Below are 16,760 nucleotides of genomic sequence, written 5' to 3'. Positions count from 1 at the left end.
CAGCTACCTTTGGCACACTAAAGCACCAGCAACACCAAAAGCTTAAAAAATAACCAAGAACAAAGTGCATAAACAAGTGCAAACAGTTGAACTATCTACATGGGCCACCCCCCATGATTGCATGCCCTTTGGGTCCCCATTCTCCTTTTCCTTCCTTCTATATTTGCCACACACTTGAATCCAGGGCAGAAGGTTGAGGTGTGGACGGGGGGAGGGGTTCAGCACTGAGGCCTGCATATGGCACATTTGCCCTGTCCAGTCACTCATAGCACCCGACTGAACAGGCCACCCAGCCCTGGAGTTGTCCAAAGCTGTTCCCGGAATGCAGGCTGGGATATTGTGGAGTGGACACGGGCCGTGGTGCAGGAACCTGCACTCTTGCAGCCAGTAGTGACAGCAGCCTCTAAAACAATTCTCTGTTGTGCTCCATCTTCCTCCTTAAATCACTGTTCCTGTTCCAGGAACTGTGAAGAATGCCTGTTTCCATGCTGCTACCCTCTCCTCAAGCTGCGAAGCCAGCCCGAGCCTTTCCGCTTGCCTCTCAGCATATCTTTCTTCTTGCCTCAAGTCCCTTTGCCTTTGATACTTGAACTGCTTATTGGCCCAGGCCAGAACTTCAATCAAATTCATCATGCTTCCTCTTGGAACCGTCTGCAAAGAGGCAGGCTTCTGTAGTGTGAGTAGTGGTAGTGTAGCTAAGGAGGTACTGCAGCCTGTAGAGGTTGAGGGGCCTGGAATAGGACAAGACAGAGGGTTACTGTCTTGAATATCACAATGCAGAAGCATCAAAAAAAGTCTCTTCGGAATTTCAAGGACAGAACTTTTTTTTTTTTTGGTGAGTTTCAAAATCAATATATTGGCAGAGGGCTGCCCCAGACCACAAACTCCTTGGACACAGCCAGGTTAATCACAGTGAAAGGAATGTATACCACCAAAGTATTCAAATATATGGTGAATGAACACCACATTTATGACTAGAGTGAGCTGGTGAGCTACTGAGATGGCCCTGATAATACAGCCTTCCCCAAAATGTGATTATGTGGAGTTCCTGCTATGGGTTTGGGTCAGAAATCATGGGAGAAATCTGCAAGATGCTGCATTAACTTCCACATGGTATAGCATCTCCCTGTTACAGTCTTTTAGGACTACAAGAAAACACAATTCTACTTCTCCTCCCCTGGCAAATTTATGGACTGAATTTAACCTCCCCAACAGTATTTGGAACTAATGATTTCATCACCCATGGAATGTATGGATTACATTTAACAGAAATGTACTACATTTGAACCTCTTCCCCATCATACAGTTCAGTCCTTTCAGGCAACTCGTTACCAACCCAACGTTGTATCAAGCGACATACATACAGGGAAGGTAACAGAAGTTCCTTATTTTAACAAACTGGAATGTATTAGAAAAAATGTGTGCCTTTCCAGTAAAAATTATTTTATAAGCTTGTTTTATTGTGTATGTTTCCTGGTCTTCACTTTGAATTCAATGTGGTGGGGAATGTGGCATGGGGATGCCAAGGGTGGCCAGGCAATCCACCATTAGCGGATACACGTTGCTATCTAAGGTTTATCTATCTTTTGCATTGGTTCTTACAGTGGAAATCCCTCCCATTTCTATATTAATAAACACAAAAATAGAGCCAGAAACTCACCTGGCTCTGGGGAAGCGTCTCCCTCTTCTGTTTCGGCTGCCAGTTCTGCAATGGTCTGTTCCTCCAAGGGGGCTCCTCTAAGTAAAGCCCCAGAATGTGCTGCAGTTGTTCCTGTGACAAAGCCTCTTTAGGACCAGTTTCATCAGTAGAATTACTTCATTTGCCTCATTTGGCACTTGCTGCTGGCTCCTATCAATTCCCACGCTGGCTTCTGGGGCTAACTGGGTGCCATCCCAGCTGACCAGGTCATCATGCACAGTTGATGACTCAGTGTAGTCATCAGCACCTAGTCAGACTCATCATAAAATAGGCATGATGTTGGTGAGTCACCAGAGGTATGGTTGTGGCCCCTGGTTTTCTGACACTCAGTCCTAAGCTGCTTAATCCGTTCTCTGCACCGATCACTGGTCTGGTAAATTTCCAGTGCCACCAGCTTTCTTTGCTGGTATTCATGGTCGTTCCTAGTACTCTTATTCAAATCCACTGTTTTGCTGGCCTTGCACCAGAAATTACCAAAATCTGCTTGTGCTCCTAGGGTTGTGTTTGCAGCTTGGCAATCAGAATAAAATGGAGGTATTAAATGCCACGCTGCTGCACTGGAACAAGAAGGGTGCTTCCATTTCCCCAGAGTTAACTGGTGATTCTTGAGACAGAGGACAAAGGAAATAGGCTCATAGCATTGCGGGATATTATTGGTGGACGCCCAGGACCCGAGTCCAGGGAAGGAGAAGTGCTGTGTCAACACTGCAAAACAATATGGCTTGAACCCCAGGTCCAGACTTGGGATCAGACCCTCCATGCTCATGGGGTCCTGGAAACCTGGGTCCATGCCCAAGTTCAAGAAATGTGTGTAGACTGAAGGGGAGGTGCTAGGGCTCGAGTCTGAGTCCAGGCTTACACTGCAGTGTAGACATATACCAGGATCACCCAAACCAATGAAGAATTAAACGATTTAATTAGTCCTTCTGTATAAGCCTATTTTACAAAACAATCCTCTTTGTAGTATCACCCCTATTAATATGTACATGAAAGCTAATTATTGTATCAGTAAATATGCACCAAATGGCTGTTGTGCCAAAATATGTAATGCACAATTAAACTTGTATGCTCATAGATAAAACACAGCCTAACAGTTATATGAAGTTATAATAAAATGTGTCCTCTGTCAATTTATCCTCTGAGAAGCCATATCCATACATCCCTCCCAAGTGCAACAAACCTCTTCACCGTCAACAAAGGGGAAACTAGAACTGTCTGTCAGGAGGAACTAAAATAAAAAAGACCCAATCCAGAAACTTTATTCAAACTTTTTTCATCCCTACTGTAACTATTAACATTAATAAAAACTATGTATGATGAGGGGAAATCCAAAAACCAGAACAGTTGGATATAGTGAACAGAAGCCAACTAAAATTAAAGAATAAAAAATTATGTTTAACTGTAGCCTTGAAATAACATGAGGAATAGGTTAGAATCAGAAACTGGTTAAGTAGTATTTCCACTGACCACACAAGTGAGGAGTGAAGAGCAGAGAAAAGGAATTTAGGGATGTCATATGGGAATGGGAGCCAAGAGAGCAAGAAAAGAGCACGGTAGTGGAATGCCACAGTAAGAAAACCTCTTGCCAAAATGCATCTGCAGATTTTTGGGACCTGAAATCCAGGTAATTTGTGATGGAAGTAGGAGTTCTATAGCTCTAGAGCAAAAGCAAAGACTGACAGGGATTTGATGTGCTGGCCCAGTTCATTAGTCCACTCTGACATCTCTATCTTCCTCCAGCTCTATAGTGAGAAACTGTGCTCAGGTGTAATGGCTCAGTGGTCAGGCCACACAATGGCGGGGGGAAGCAGTTTTAAGACCAGATTTCTGAAGTGTAATTTTGTTTTTTCGCTTCCACAAAGCTAGTATGTAGTTTACTTTTTACTATAGTATTTAACACAGAAAGGGAAGACACTTTAAAAAGTTAATAAAATAGATTTATAAAGACTAAAAGGTACTCCGGAACCTGGACTGATGGACCATTCATGCATTTTTTGGGGTTGCTGAGATCACTCAAGCCTTGTGCTTCACGATATGAGATGTACACCGTGGCCTACTTTTCATTCTCTAGCAAATTTTGTTGCTTAATTAAGCATATCATACATCTAGACAATAATTACTTAGGTTCATGCATAAAGTTAGTGAAGTTTTCCATTGTTTGTTTAAAAGCAAAGCTATAAAGTTTTTATAAAACCTATAGTTTGCTGATTAGTGTTAAAAGACATGAGCAATTTTTGATTGCTCAGTTTGAAATGCCATCTAAAAACATTATGTAAAGAAAATAAACGGTCTTACAGTTTTCCCCCTTTTAAGTTACTCCTCTGGGTAAGAATGAGTTTGCTTTTAATCTCTTTAGAAACTGGATATATTCTCTTAAGTGCACATTTGGCTGGAAGCCTTAATAATGTTAATTTAAAGAAGTTTAAACATATTTCAGCAATATTCCTGAAGGGAACTAAATACTTTAACATTTTATTCTGAATTAGACTAGGAATATGGAACACTCCCTGAACCGGTCAGTAAAGCCACTCCACCCTATTTAAATACCAACTAAAAAACATTTCTACCAGGAGACTAAGGAACAAGCTCTCTACGTCACGTACTTCGCTATTCTGTTTATCTTATTAATATTCTTAGCCTCACCTATATGAAGTGAGGGGATAGAATACTGAAAGGAAGGGGCATAGTGGCACTGGAATTGAAGCTGGGAATTGGTGTGGAAATAAATCATGAAGGGAGGATAATAGCATGTTTAACAAGACAATACATCATAACAAGACAGATATGAGGCTGTAACTCTGATAACTTTGCTTGTATGTAACAATCACTTCTTTTCTTCATTTGTCTTTTTAGATTGTAGGTTCTCCAGGGCAGGGACTATATCATCATCTGTATTTGGGATGCATCTTGCACACCATGATCATTACTACAATAATCCTCTCCACCATAAGAAAGTAAGTGGCAGAAGTTAGACCCACCTCCAAATGTGATGCAAAGCTACAGTAGTAGAAGCCAGAAAGGACCACACAAAATTATTGAACACAATATGCCACACCTTTTTCAGGACAACTACATAGCTTTCCCCCTGTATCTTACATAATCGGTTCCCAGACATAAACACCACTTCCGAGAACAGTTACTTCCAAATGCCCAAACTACTGAAGGGAGCGGTGGGAAAGAAGTAGGCCAGTCTTAGGGAAAAGTGTCTTAAAATTATTGCCCCTTTCCAAGTCATCTTGCAATAATGTGAAAAATCTTTTCCAATTCTATGTCCTTGAATGTATTTGTTTAGACTGACCACATTCCTGTAAAACATCCTTTTCAGATTTTAAGTTTAGCCTACTCAGGATCTCATTTTATTCTCCAGTCCTGATGAGATTTCCTTGCCACCTGTGTGGGTTCCTCTGCTTTTTTTGGTACCTCAAGTAAACACCAGAACTGCATGAAAATTCTAGCTCTGGAACAATCATGTATCAACGTACAGTCAAAGTGGATCATTATACCTGTAATTTTAAATTAAATCACTATTTATGGAGAACAGAATTAATTTCTTCTTATAACAGTATTGCGATGTGTTCTCATATGTATTTTACATGTTGTTCTCTCCATTCATTCTGACTCATTAATTTCTAGACAGTTTATCATCTCATTTGTACATATGCTGTTTCCCTCTCCAACCCAAAGGATTTAGTCTTAAATCCCATTTTACTGCATACAACTCACAGTTATAATCTCTCTAAGCCACTTAGTGTGGATCCATCATCCTGTAGGTTTAACGTTCCACCAATTCTGAGGCTGGCAAGTATGATTAATGCTGATCTTCTACATCATTAAAGTATTAAATAGTAGAGGCTCCCAATACTGACTGTGGTACTCCATTTGGAAGAGATTAAACTTTTAATGATAAAACTAACATGTGTCATACAATTTTTAATCTGTGCTATGGCATTTAAGCAACTCAAAACATTTTTATCCTGTACTATATAAAATATTTTATAAAGGCCAAATATATATTGTATCTACCAAAACAGTAAATGTTTCAAAACGTTCAATCAGTATTACTTTATAAATGAGTTGGCTGATTGAACAACTTCATCTTCTCACAAGTGCAGTCACTGATTCCATTATACATCTAAATATTTTGCAAAGAAAATACTCATTGACTGGTTGTTTCCTGCATCCTCCTTTATACCACTAAAAATAAAGGTACTACATTTGCTAGTTAGCAATCAGGTACCTCTGATTTTTCACTTTTTTTAAAAAAAACAAGCAACTGCATATTATGTCACCAAAATGTTTATGACCTTAAGAACAAACATCTCAGAAACCTGCAATTTAAATTAGTTTGACAGGAGAAACAAGTATGAGAAAGATAAAATGCAAAACAAGTGGGTCTAAGCAATTCAACATATGAATTATTCTGAGATGGAGATTAATTATTTTGTTTTACATTTCTTGTACATTACTTTTGTTGAAAATAAGGAAAAATTAGAGAAAATGCTAAAGAAAGATACCTGGTCTCTTACATTATATATAAAAAGGGGCATGCCTAACGTGTGTGCCAAAAATTTGACTATTCGGAAGCCCCCCATCTCACAAAAAAAAAAAAAAAAAAAAGTGGTGCCTCATGTAGATCTGATTCTCCCCTTCCCCACCCACAAAATCAGATATTCCTTCACCATCTTTCTTCCTTTTTTCCTCATGCTGTCTCCCAATTATTGTCTGCTTGAAAGTTCCAATTGCCTATGTTTATCTTTCCAAAAAGGGAGCAAAAATAACCATTTACATAAAGGTAGATTTGTCTCCTAACTTCTCAGTTTTACGTTTTTTTGTTTGAATGAATAAAAGGTCAGTTGGTAAAACCATTCCTCTTAAAAATTGTATTCTTCCTTTTTACATTTGCAAATATAACCTTTAGATATCAATGTATTTGTTTGTGCATTACTGTACACACAAAGCCTAAAATAGCTTTATAACAGCTTTTGTGTGGATTAGGTATTAGATGGGGGGAAATGAGACAAAAAGTGTCTCGGTTAGTCTTGTAATTAGACAGTTTAAGGGAAGCACTTAAACACGTTCCCTTCAACATACTTCTATTGCTACGACTATGCAGTCAGAACATTAGCTGCAGCCTGAAAGTCTTCATAATATTACTGATTAGGCTCCTGTGAACCAAAATCCTTTTTGAAAATGATGCTTAGGTTCCTAAATCAGTTAGGTGCTGTGACACCAAATGCAACAATGTTTAAATAGCTTTAAAATCTTAAACATGGTGATTCAAAAAAAAGTTTACTATTAGCTTTTTGAAAGCTTTCCTTACTTTTTCTGGCTCATCTTTAAAAGGAATGGCTCCATATTCCTAAATTCTTTTGTTTTGCCAACAAGGCTTTGCTGATAAGTGTCTTTTTGTTAGATTTTTTTTTTGGTGGTTGGGGGGAGGTATTTGAGGGTGTATGAGGAAATATATAATTTGAAGCGCTTCTGATAACCTTTTCTATATTTACTTCAGTGTAGGGTAAGTATATGCTCACTATAGAAGGACTCTTCACAGCCCAACCAGGAAAGAGGCAGCACCCGATTTACAACACTCAAACCTTAAATTTGCCCCCTAAAGTTTGTAAAAATATACTAAAAGGTCAAAAAAGACATTAAAACACACTTTTAACATTAACTTATTAATGATGTATGAGTCTGCAAATCTCTGAAGTACATTATCTTGAGATCATGCAACAGTTGAAATGGTTAGGATTTCTCTTAAACATAAAAAGTGATGTTACTGTGATGCAAGACTTATTCAGCATCTTAAGATAAACTGCTAGAAAAAGGCTAAACAACTGCTGTGTAAATTACATTTTAATTTGCCTTGGGAATTATGCAAAGTCATACTTGTTAATTTTCACAAAATCCATTAGTTCACACAAAATATGGACTATTGGCAATATATCAAAGGAGACAGGATTGATCATTTAAGTATAAACTTGGTAACTCTTTAAGCTCAAAACTGAGAAGGTGAATAGTACCTGCGGGTCCGTGGAGGCTTTGGTGGAGGAGAGTCCTGTTTCTCAAGATCCACAGAACTGACAGTTTTCTCTGTACTGGTTTCATTCTGCCAAAAAATAAATCCATCTACCTTTTATTCAAAGCTGAAAGAATCATGATCACGAGAACTTAATACATTTCTACATGTTCCTGAAATAGAATGAGGACCCAAAAATCAAACTTGAAAAAAGTATGGGGGGGGGACAATAGCAAGTTACTAAGCCATCTTACATTTGCTTCAGCTTCTAATTTAAGTATAGCTTACATTCTGTACATAAATTTTATTTATGAAGCACCTTCCCTCTCCCCTCTTCCCCCGCCACCCCCCCCCCCCCAAAAAAAACAAAAACAAACAAACCACTGAGCAAATTGAAACAAGGATCTTAAAATGACACTAACTTTAAAATCCACTTTAGAACAATTTTACTTACCATTGTTATATGCAATACTGAATCTCCACGATTCATCTTTCACTTTAGTAATGAAGTATTTTTTTCAGATAGTTACTTTATGTATTTAACAGCACTGAGTGTATAGTCAGTCTCACTGTTTCCCTTGTACAACCTATTTCTCATTGGGGGATGGGGATAATATTTCAAACCACAACAGGAAAACACGATTATAAATCCACACAAATTGGAAAAGGGATTCAATAGGAGGGAGTAGTATGCAAGATAATGCATTTTTCCCTTAATGTTTAGTTTTCAAGTTGATAGTACCACTTTGTATTTAAAAATAAAGTTTAAGAGATATTCTCCTGCCTTAAACAGCAAACCATTGCAGAATAAAAACATTTTACTTTAAAAAAAAGATATTATGTATTCAGGTTAACTAATTAGAGCTGCACCGGGTACAGACGTAAATCCAATATTAGTTTTCATGTATACAGTTGCCTTAATTATGTGTATCAATTCTGAAGGGAAGTTCAGACGTTAGCACTATTAAAAATAGAAACAATATTTTTTGGAAAAAAGGTAATCTTCTTGGAACTAAAAAGAAAACTTGCAAAAAAGTTAAAGATATTTAAAATAGGCATTGCCAGAAACAAATCTCAGAAACAAATAATTTATTTCTGGAAACATGACATCAAAACTTCTATGCCTGTCACTTCTGGCTCATCAGTTAGATGTGCTCCAGGGAACACGTGACCAACTATTGCCTTCTGATGGCATTTGGCCTATTTAAACTAAGTAGTTGGCAGTCTTTTGTAATATGGTTGCCTGTCAACTAGAATACCAGATTTTCTAATGGTACCTTTGGTATCAACCCCAGAAGAGAGCCCAAAGACAGGGGCTCCGTCATGTCTCAATCTCCACACCTGGCAAGAGACTGAGGCATATTGGTGAGAAAGTTAGGAAACTTGCAATTCCAAATTAAAGCTAAATCTTGACCAATTTACTCAAATGAATAGTTCCATTAACTTCACCCACCGAAGCGAAGGGCAGACCGAGGTATTAAGAGAAAACCTCTTGCCTTTCTAATCAGAGTATTGGCTTCAACCAACCATTTGCCTGCTTTCCTAGACAGATTTATTGCATTGTACAGCAGTAGACAAGTTTAAAGAAAAGAATCCACTTCAAAACAATAAGGACAAAGAATATTAGCCCACCAGACTCTAGTCTTGCAATTGATTTAAAAACCAATAATACATTTATGAACCAATTTGCTGGTTACTAAATCAGACAAAGATCTGGCCCAAAGGCAATTCAGTGCTTTCTTGAAGATACTCCTCCACTCTCTCCTTTTGTGTTAGGGCTCTTGCCTATCAAAAAAGGTTTTTAGGACTACAGTGGTAAAACACCAGAAGGTTTTCACGAGATGTTTGTGTGCCCCATTCTGGATCTAGAGGGGAACAGCTTAAATCAGAGTTCTGAAAGGAATGCAGGTTCTACTTTCCTGATCAAGTAGATTTGCTACAGTAACAAGTACTTAAATTAAATCTAAATGGTGGTAACAACTCAGAATTAATGAATTTTTGTTCAAGTATTTTCATACTGAAGTTCAGTGAACAGATCTTTTCACATCTTGGCCGAGGAACTAAAATCAAAAGAAAAATAGTATACATTTCCTTTGGGAAATTTATCCAAACACCAGTGTTTTATCTGGAGAAACTGAGCACTAAATGTAAAGGTGGAGAGAATCCACCTTTCCTTTGGGAAATTTATCCAAACACCAGCGTTTTATCTGGAGAAACTGAGCACTAAATGTGAGGTGGAGAGAATCAAGGTTGGGATGCTGCAGACGACCATATTCCTGCATGATTATGTCTGGCATCAATGGCAGGGCAATTGGGGCGACCATGGACAGTTCCAGCAGCATCATATACCAATGCTGCTGGGGCCAGTATGACAGATGCCCTTTCCCTTCTGTTCTTAGAGATCCAGCTTCTTCGAATCCTCGGAGTTAGGCATTGGAGCCTGTTGTCCTGGCTTCTCTGTCATTTGCCACTGCTACCACCAGCGACCTGAGTTACGGGTGGGTAAAGAGATATTCATGTCCTATGGAGGGGTCAAAGTATTTTCATTCTATCACTTTAGTCCCTGTCACTGCCTCTTTGGGGGAGGACGATGACAATGCACTGGGGGACCCAGATCTTCTTGTCCTACTGGATCACGGGATTCCACTGGGTTTTCAGGCTTGATGCTGGGATCCCCGCTAGTACCAGTTTCCGCACCATACTCTGCGCTTCCCTCAGTGCTGAAATCGTCCCTTTTGGTGCTGCGAGGTGATAGACCTCCGAAGGCCTGGGGCCCATGCTTATGAGGCAACTGAATAGGACCGCCTGGAAAAGAGCCCCATGGCCTCATGATATGCCCAGAGTTCAGAAGGGCCATCGCACAGGCATCCGCCACTGCACTGGCCACAGTCCCATGAAGGGATTTTGCCCCTTCTCCTGCCTGTAGCGGCGTCCCTGCGACCAGTGCTGACTATGCCTGGAGATGTAGGAGTCTGCCTATAAACCAGATGACTGAGACTCAGTGTGGGGACCATGGTGGTGCTCGTGGTCTTGGCTCCTGTTCCTCCATCCTGGTGGAGGACTGGTGTGCCATCATGGCTATCAGGTCTTTAGCCACCTAAAATAAGTCTGGGGTAAAGGGTGGTGCAGCTTTCCCACATGGCTCTCCCTTTCAGGTGAGTCCATTGGCATCAGACTCAACGGTACCCTCTGCAGTACCAAAATTGATAGTGCTTGCCCCAGTGGGGAAGGTGCTGGGTGGCCCAGCAAGGGACACGCACAGTTATTCTCTCTCCCTGCAGCCTTTACTGTAAGGGAACATGTACTCTCAGTTTTCTTCCACCTTTTGTGAGGTACCACAGAGTGGGAACGGTACCAGGTCTTGAATGCCAGGGAATGCCAGTGTCAGGGGTCCTTTGGTGCAGAGTCCTCCTTTGACTCAGTAGCCTTTCACAGAGGCCAGCGGTCTCTGCACTGATGTAGTGGGTGCTGAGTCTGAGTGGCTCAGTTAAGGGCAAAGAGCTGCCTCCATGAAGATGTGCTTCAGTCTAACACTCCTGTCCTTTTTGGTCCTTGGCTAAAAACTCCTACAGATCTTGCACCAGTCAGCCTGCTGAGCTTCCTCTAGGAACTTCAGACAGGATTTGTGGGGATCGCTCTTTGACTTAAGCTTGTGGCATGTACCGCACAGTTTGAATTCTTGGGACTGAGGTGGGGTTAATGAGGGGGAAAGCCAATTAAATGCATCTAATTATGAACTAAGCTAAACAATTCTAATCTACTATTTACAGGTTTGATGACTCTACTACTACTACTACTACTACAGGAATGCTTGCCAAAGAGAGAAGACAAGAAGCTCCAACGACCATCACAGGTGGTAAGAAGGAACAGAGGAGGCAGCGGGTTCAGCAAAGCCCTATCTACAGTGCCATGGAGGAGCCACTCCAGGGGTGCCTGCACTGACCTGATGGGTACTGCTAGGGGAAAAACCTTCTGATGACTGTGCGCATGGTGCACACACACCTACTTGGAATCAACATGAGCAAGCATTCGAAGAAGAATTATATCTATCCAAACAGCAGAAGAAAATTCCAGAGGTGAGGCCACCACACTGAGAATTCCCAAACCCCAAAGAGGTGCAGCATCAGGTATCCAGGACAACACCACATAGTCTAAGTTTCTATACCACTTTGAAAATGTAAGCTATTACACAATGGTATTATGCTGTCATTTTTATAGGAAGACATACAAGAGAAACCCAAAGAGGCAATGGCTGTGTGCTATTATGACACAGGAAACAATCTACTTAGCAGAACAGACCTTGCATTAATGGCTAATGTTGGTGAAACATCACAAAGGATTAAATGCCATGAACTTTATTTTCCTAAGACAGTATCAAAGAATGCAACAAGCAATTTCCTTAGAAATACACTAGACTGAATGCAGCTGTATGCAATGAACCCCTTTTCTTTTTTCTACATACAGTAAGATCTATGCCTCCCAAAATTCCTTCCCAACTGGCAGCCCATCTCTGGTAGCAGTGACTCATTCCCCGATACTGGAAGTATTTTGAAAAATCACATGCTCTCTGGGATGCATCAGACTGCATCAAACAACATTTTGTTTAAATTCCCTGTGGATGGATCTCCTCATTCTCTCTCTCAAAAAAAAAAAGGTAAGTCACTCTCCCTGCTGCACAGGAAGGTATCTTACTGGTTGGTCAGTATTTGTCAGTTGTGCCACTAGCAGCCACCAAAGAAAATCTAGAAAAACATCTCAACCAAAACCCAAACCCTCATCGCATCCACACGAGTAAAGCCAAAGTAAGGAAGAGCATGTAATTAGTTATAATTACTAAATGGTTGACAGTTAATTCAAGAATTTTGGTGGAAAGGGGTGAGGAGCCTTCGGTTCAAGTAATTTCAGACTCTGGGACCATTATGAAAAATCAGCTGTAGTCTAGTTTTCTGCAGACAGTCTCTCAGAAAGAAAACCACCATTATAGTTGCATCTCTTGCTTGGAGTCCCTGCCTAGAGGCTCAGGGTAGAATGTTCTTATAGAAGATGCCTTTCCTCAACTTGAAGTTGGTCTATTCATAATAGGGTTGATTCATTTTGATGGAGTAATATGTGTAGATCTGTAATAGTACCACCTTACCTCACATGTTCCGTGAATTAATAGAGAGTTTCTTTGCTGCTAGAACAGCACTACATATCTTTAACAGAATATTGGTTTAAAAAAAAAAAAAAAAAAATCTACCCAAAAAAAAAATTTCAGTTTTATTCATGAGGCCCAAACATTTCAAAATGGGTTTTACCTTACCTTGCCTGTCCTGAACTAGGTAATTTGTATTGCAGCAGCATCCAAAGACCACAATCCCATTGTGCCATGTTTTGTTCAAACAGTCTCCTGAGTCTAGTACTATTTGTGGTTTTAGTATTTCCTCTACATCAGCTTCCTACAGGTATTTCTTTAAATATGAACTCCCCCGCCCCCTTCATAGTTCTTCATAGTTCTCTACCCAGTCTTCAGTCTTTTTATCATTTCTGACTTACATGTTCATTCATATTTTATACAGTTATACCTTTAACTAAACATTTTTAATATGCATGATTTTTTTTATTAAAGGGACACTGTCAAATGGATTTTTTTAAATTCACTAATTTAAAATAAATCAAATTTCTAATAAAACATCCATTCAAAAGCACATACATAAATATTTTTAAAAATGTATTCACCTGCTGTTTATGAAGAGTCTTTCCAGCAAAGCAGAGTTGGTAGGCCCCAAGGGACACCAAACATGTTCAGGTCTATCCCTCATCTTTTTTCTGTGCTCACACCTCCCTACTGCCATTTCAGTTTAATTTTTACTGCTAATGTTACTGGTGAACACTTTTGCAAAGCCTACTGAAGCACATGCATATATGGTACTGTCGAGCACTGCACATGACAGGAAGTGCAACTGGCCAATAAAACAGTGAAACTGACTCTACACAAAGTCTTGTTTAGCAAAAAAGTGAACTACGAAAAAAGTTTTCCTCTTATTAATAGTAATCATAGATGTAAAAAGTAGGTACAACTTTTATTCAGATGGATGTAATTTCTATTGAATAGCTCTTAATTAGGAAGACTTCAACCCTATCTGTATGTGCAGTACCCAGAATGTGTTACAGATGCAACTGTAGTAGAAAGTAAGGAGTCTTCCGTTTAACAGGGTCCTTTAAGTACTGGTATTCAAAATGAATGGAATGCCATTGTAAGCGGGCGGCACAGCACGGATGGGGTGTCACGACCCTTACTCGGTCCCAGGATCCGAGGAAGGCCACAGCGCCTCTGCTAAGGGGAATTAGCAGTCTGTTAGGAGTCTGTTGCCTTGGCCCTTAGGCAAGGAGGGCGAGTGAGAAGTCTAGTGCCCCGGCCCGTAAGCAGGGCGCGCAAGTAAGCAGTGGGGCCGCTTTCGATAGCGGTAAGGGAGAGCACGTTCTCCCTGGGGGGCTAGAGAAGGGGGGGGAAGAGGGACGCAGGCCCACCCGTCTCCACTGCGTCCCAGCCCAGGGCCTTAGCAGTGGCAACAGCGTTTGCCACCGAGTCGGCGGGGCTCCCGCGCCTGACTCAGCCACTGTCTACGGCTGTCCCTGGGCCACTTCCTCGCTCTGGTCCCCCGGTACCTGTGCCCACGTATCTCCCTCCAGGTCACTGGGGAAGGTGGTGAGCGGGAGTCCGGCGAGTCCCTCACCATCGACCGGCGGCAGGTCTAGAAATGTCTGAGGGTCGACTGCGAGTGGTAACTCCTCCAGATCGCAGGGGCCCATGGGTTCCTCCAGACTTCTAGGGCCAGTCCACACCGGTGGGTCCTCCACGCCAGGCAGCTCCTCCAGGTCAGGGCCGGCCTCAGAGGGTTTCTCCCATCCAGCGGGTGGAAGTACCTCCTTCCAGCTACTAGGGTCCAGCGGCCTTTCCCAGTCCTGAGGGTCTGGTGGCCTGCTCCAGTCCTCCGGTCTCAGTGACCTTACCCAGTCAACTGGGTCAGGCAGCCCCCTCCAGTCACTCAGGCCTGGCAGGTCCGGCCAGGTTTGGGGCCTGTGGTTGGCGGGGCGTCTACGCCACACCACCGCGGGTCTTAGGTCAGGCCCAGTCTGCAGCCCCTGGGAAGGCATGTCTGCCTCCAGTGGCCACTTCCTTCCAACTGAGCTGCTGGGCCTGTCTTTTATACTTCCTGCCCTGGGCCTTGCTCCACCCCTCTGCTTCCGGGTGGCTGGGCCTGCAAGGCCTGGTTCTGTCCAGTGGGGGTAGAGTGACCCTTCCTCAGGCCCAGGCTCCGAGGAAGGCCACAGTGCCTTGCTACAGCCATATACATAGCAGGTGAAAGAAAATGACACTTCACGGGCACAAAGATTTTTGTAATATAATTAGAGCTTTTCTTCTATATGTTTATCTGGTTATCTTCCCTACATTTCCCTAAAAATCTCACCCTTTTAGAAAATGATACATTATCATTGAAATATTCTCTCTAGGATGACTATTCATTACCCTGGCTGAACTGGTAGATTCAGAATTATCTACAGACACAAATTCCTTATCGCTGTGCGTCAGTGTGATTCTCAGACATTAACTCTGTCACACAATCAAGGAATTGAGCCAAACTAAGCATCAGAATTTATTCATCCACCCAATTTGCTACGTCTCTTGCTTCTCATATATACACATTCACGCACCATATAAATCCCACAGCGACCCCTGTGTATGAGAGGACAAGAAACCTCTCAGACTGCCCTGCATTTCTATACTCCAGTTGCTAAGACTGCAAGAGGTGAAAGGACAATTTCCTTCATTTGCTGAGAACATTGGAAAGATACCTAGCAGTATCATGGAGACAGTTTCACCTGAAGTGTCTCAAATCTGCATAGAAATATACTGACACACTAAAAGTACCCATCCTAGGCTGTAGGCACTCTTCTATTAAGAGACACACAATTTAGGTATAATTAAGAACAATGAACCCAAATCAAAACAGCTCAAAGCCCATATTGCAAGACAATTAATTTGAATAAATATTCAAATAAAATTCAAAAGTTTACCCAATCTAACAAATTTCTATTACCTACCAGTTTTCCCTGGACATGGCCAGAGCAGACCCTGAGTTTGTTTCTCCTTAAGATGTCACTCAAGCAGCAGACACCCATTATAAACACTGCAACCCCATTCTCTCTGGGGCACTGGATCCTGGAGTCTAAAGATGCAAGATTGAAGATAATCTTATCCTATCCTTTTCACACTACACCAGGTGTTACCTGGGTTCATGGATGTACTGTGCTGGAAAATAAGTACAATATAGTAAATTTATTTTTCCAGATTGTTCACAGAGAGCAGCACAGGTCCAAGATTGTCCCAAGAGGGGCCAGCTATGTTCAGGTAGATATGACAAGTAGTATATTGGGAAAGAGGATGGAAAAGATTTACATGAAGGAATGAAGAGAGTAGATTTAACTCAATGAGCAACTTATTTCTTAGGTGGGAGATGAAAAGGCAGAGAAGTCAGCAGTCCTAAGTCTCCTGAGGCAGGATTGCTTGAAGCATCCTCTAGCCAAATGTTTCATCGGCCAAGGAAGATAGAACTACACACTACTGCTTGGCATCAGGTGGGTGCTTTGGCTAATTCAATTAGACTTCTCCTCAGCCCAAGAGATAGCAACTGTTCTAGTGGAGCAAGCATGAAGCTTGACTGAGCAAGAGAAATTATCTGGATGCAGAAAGATTGTACAGGAAATTATATACCCAGCAGCTATATTCCTGAAAAAGATCCTTGAACAATACAAAGCATTTCCTCCATTCTTGTACAGGAGGTTTATGTACCATCAAGGGAATAGTGCAGGATCTCAATCTGCTTCATGTTGTGGCGGAGGTTAGGGAGAAAGATCTCTTTCTTAAGGTAAAAAAGTGACCAACTTTGGGAGAAAGCCAGGAGAACTACTATATCCTTGTAGAAAATGAAGAATAGAGAGTCAGATTGGAGAGCTGCTAGCTAATGGCCATGGGAGAAGAAACTTCACAAAACATGTGAAAAA

At 41.3% G+C, this 16,760-nt stretch overlaps 1 protein-coding gene across 2 annotated transcripts in view; it reads right to left on the bottom strand.

Annotated features, from left to right (window-relative positions):
• Positions 1-16,760, bottom strand: part of PTPN12 (protein tyrosine phosphatase non-receptor type 12) — a 134,437-nt gene that overhangs the window by 30,157 nt on the left and 87,520 nt on the right. For both annotated transcript variants that reach the window (XM_067564527.1, XM_067564528.1), the window contains exon 12: positions 7,720-7,805. In XM_067564527.1, the coding sequence (XP_067420628.1) occupies positions 7,720-7,805 (86 nt within the window). The remainder of the gene's footprint in view (positions 1-7,719; positions 7,806-16,760) is intronic.

This window comes from Emydura macquarii, unplaced genomic scaffold, assembly GCF_026122565.2.
Source record: "Emydura macquarii macquarii isolate MOO-44397 ecotype Brisbane River unplaced genomic scaffold, CSIRO-AGI_Emac_v2 contig_2636, whole genome shotgun sequence".
NCBI classification, from domain to species: Eukaryota; Metazoa; Chordata; order Testudines; family Chelidae; genus Emydura; species Emydura macquarii.
This window is presented reverse-complemented; position numbering and strand designations above follow the sequence as displayed.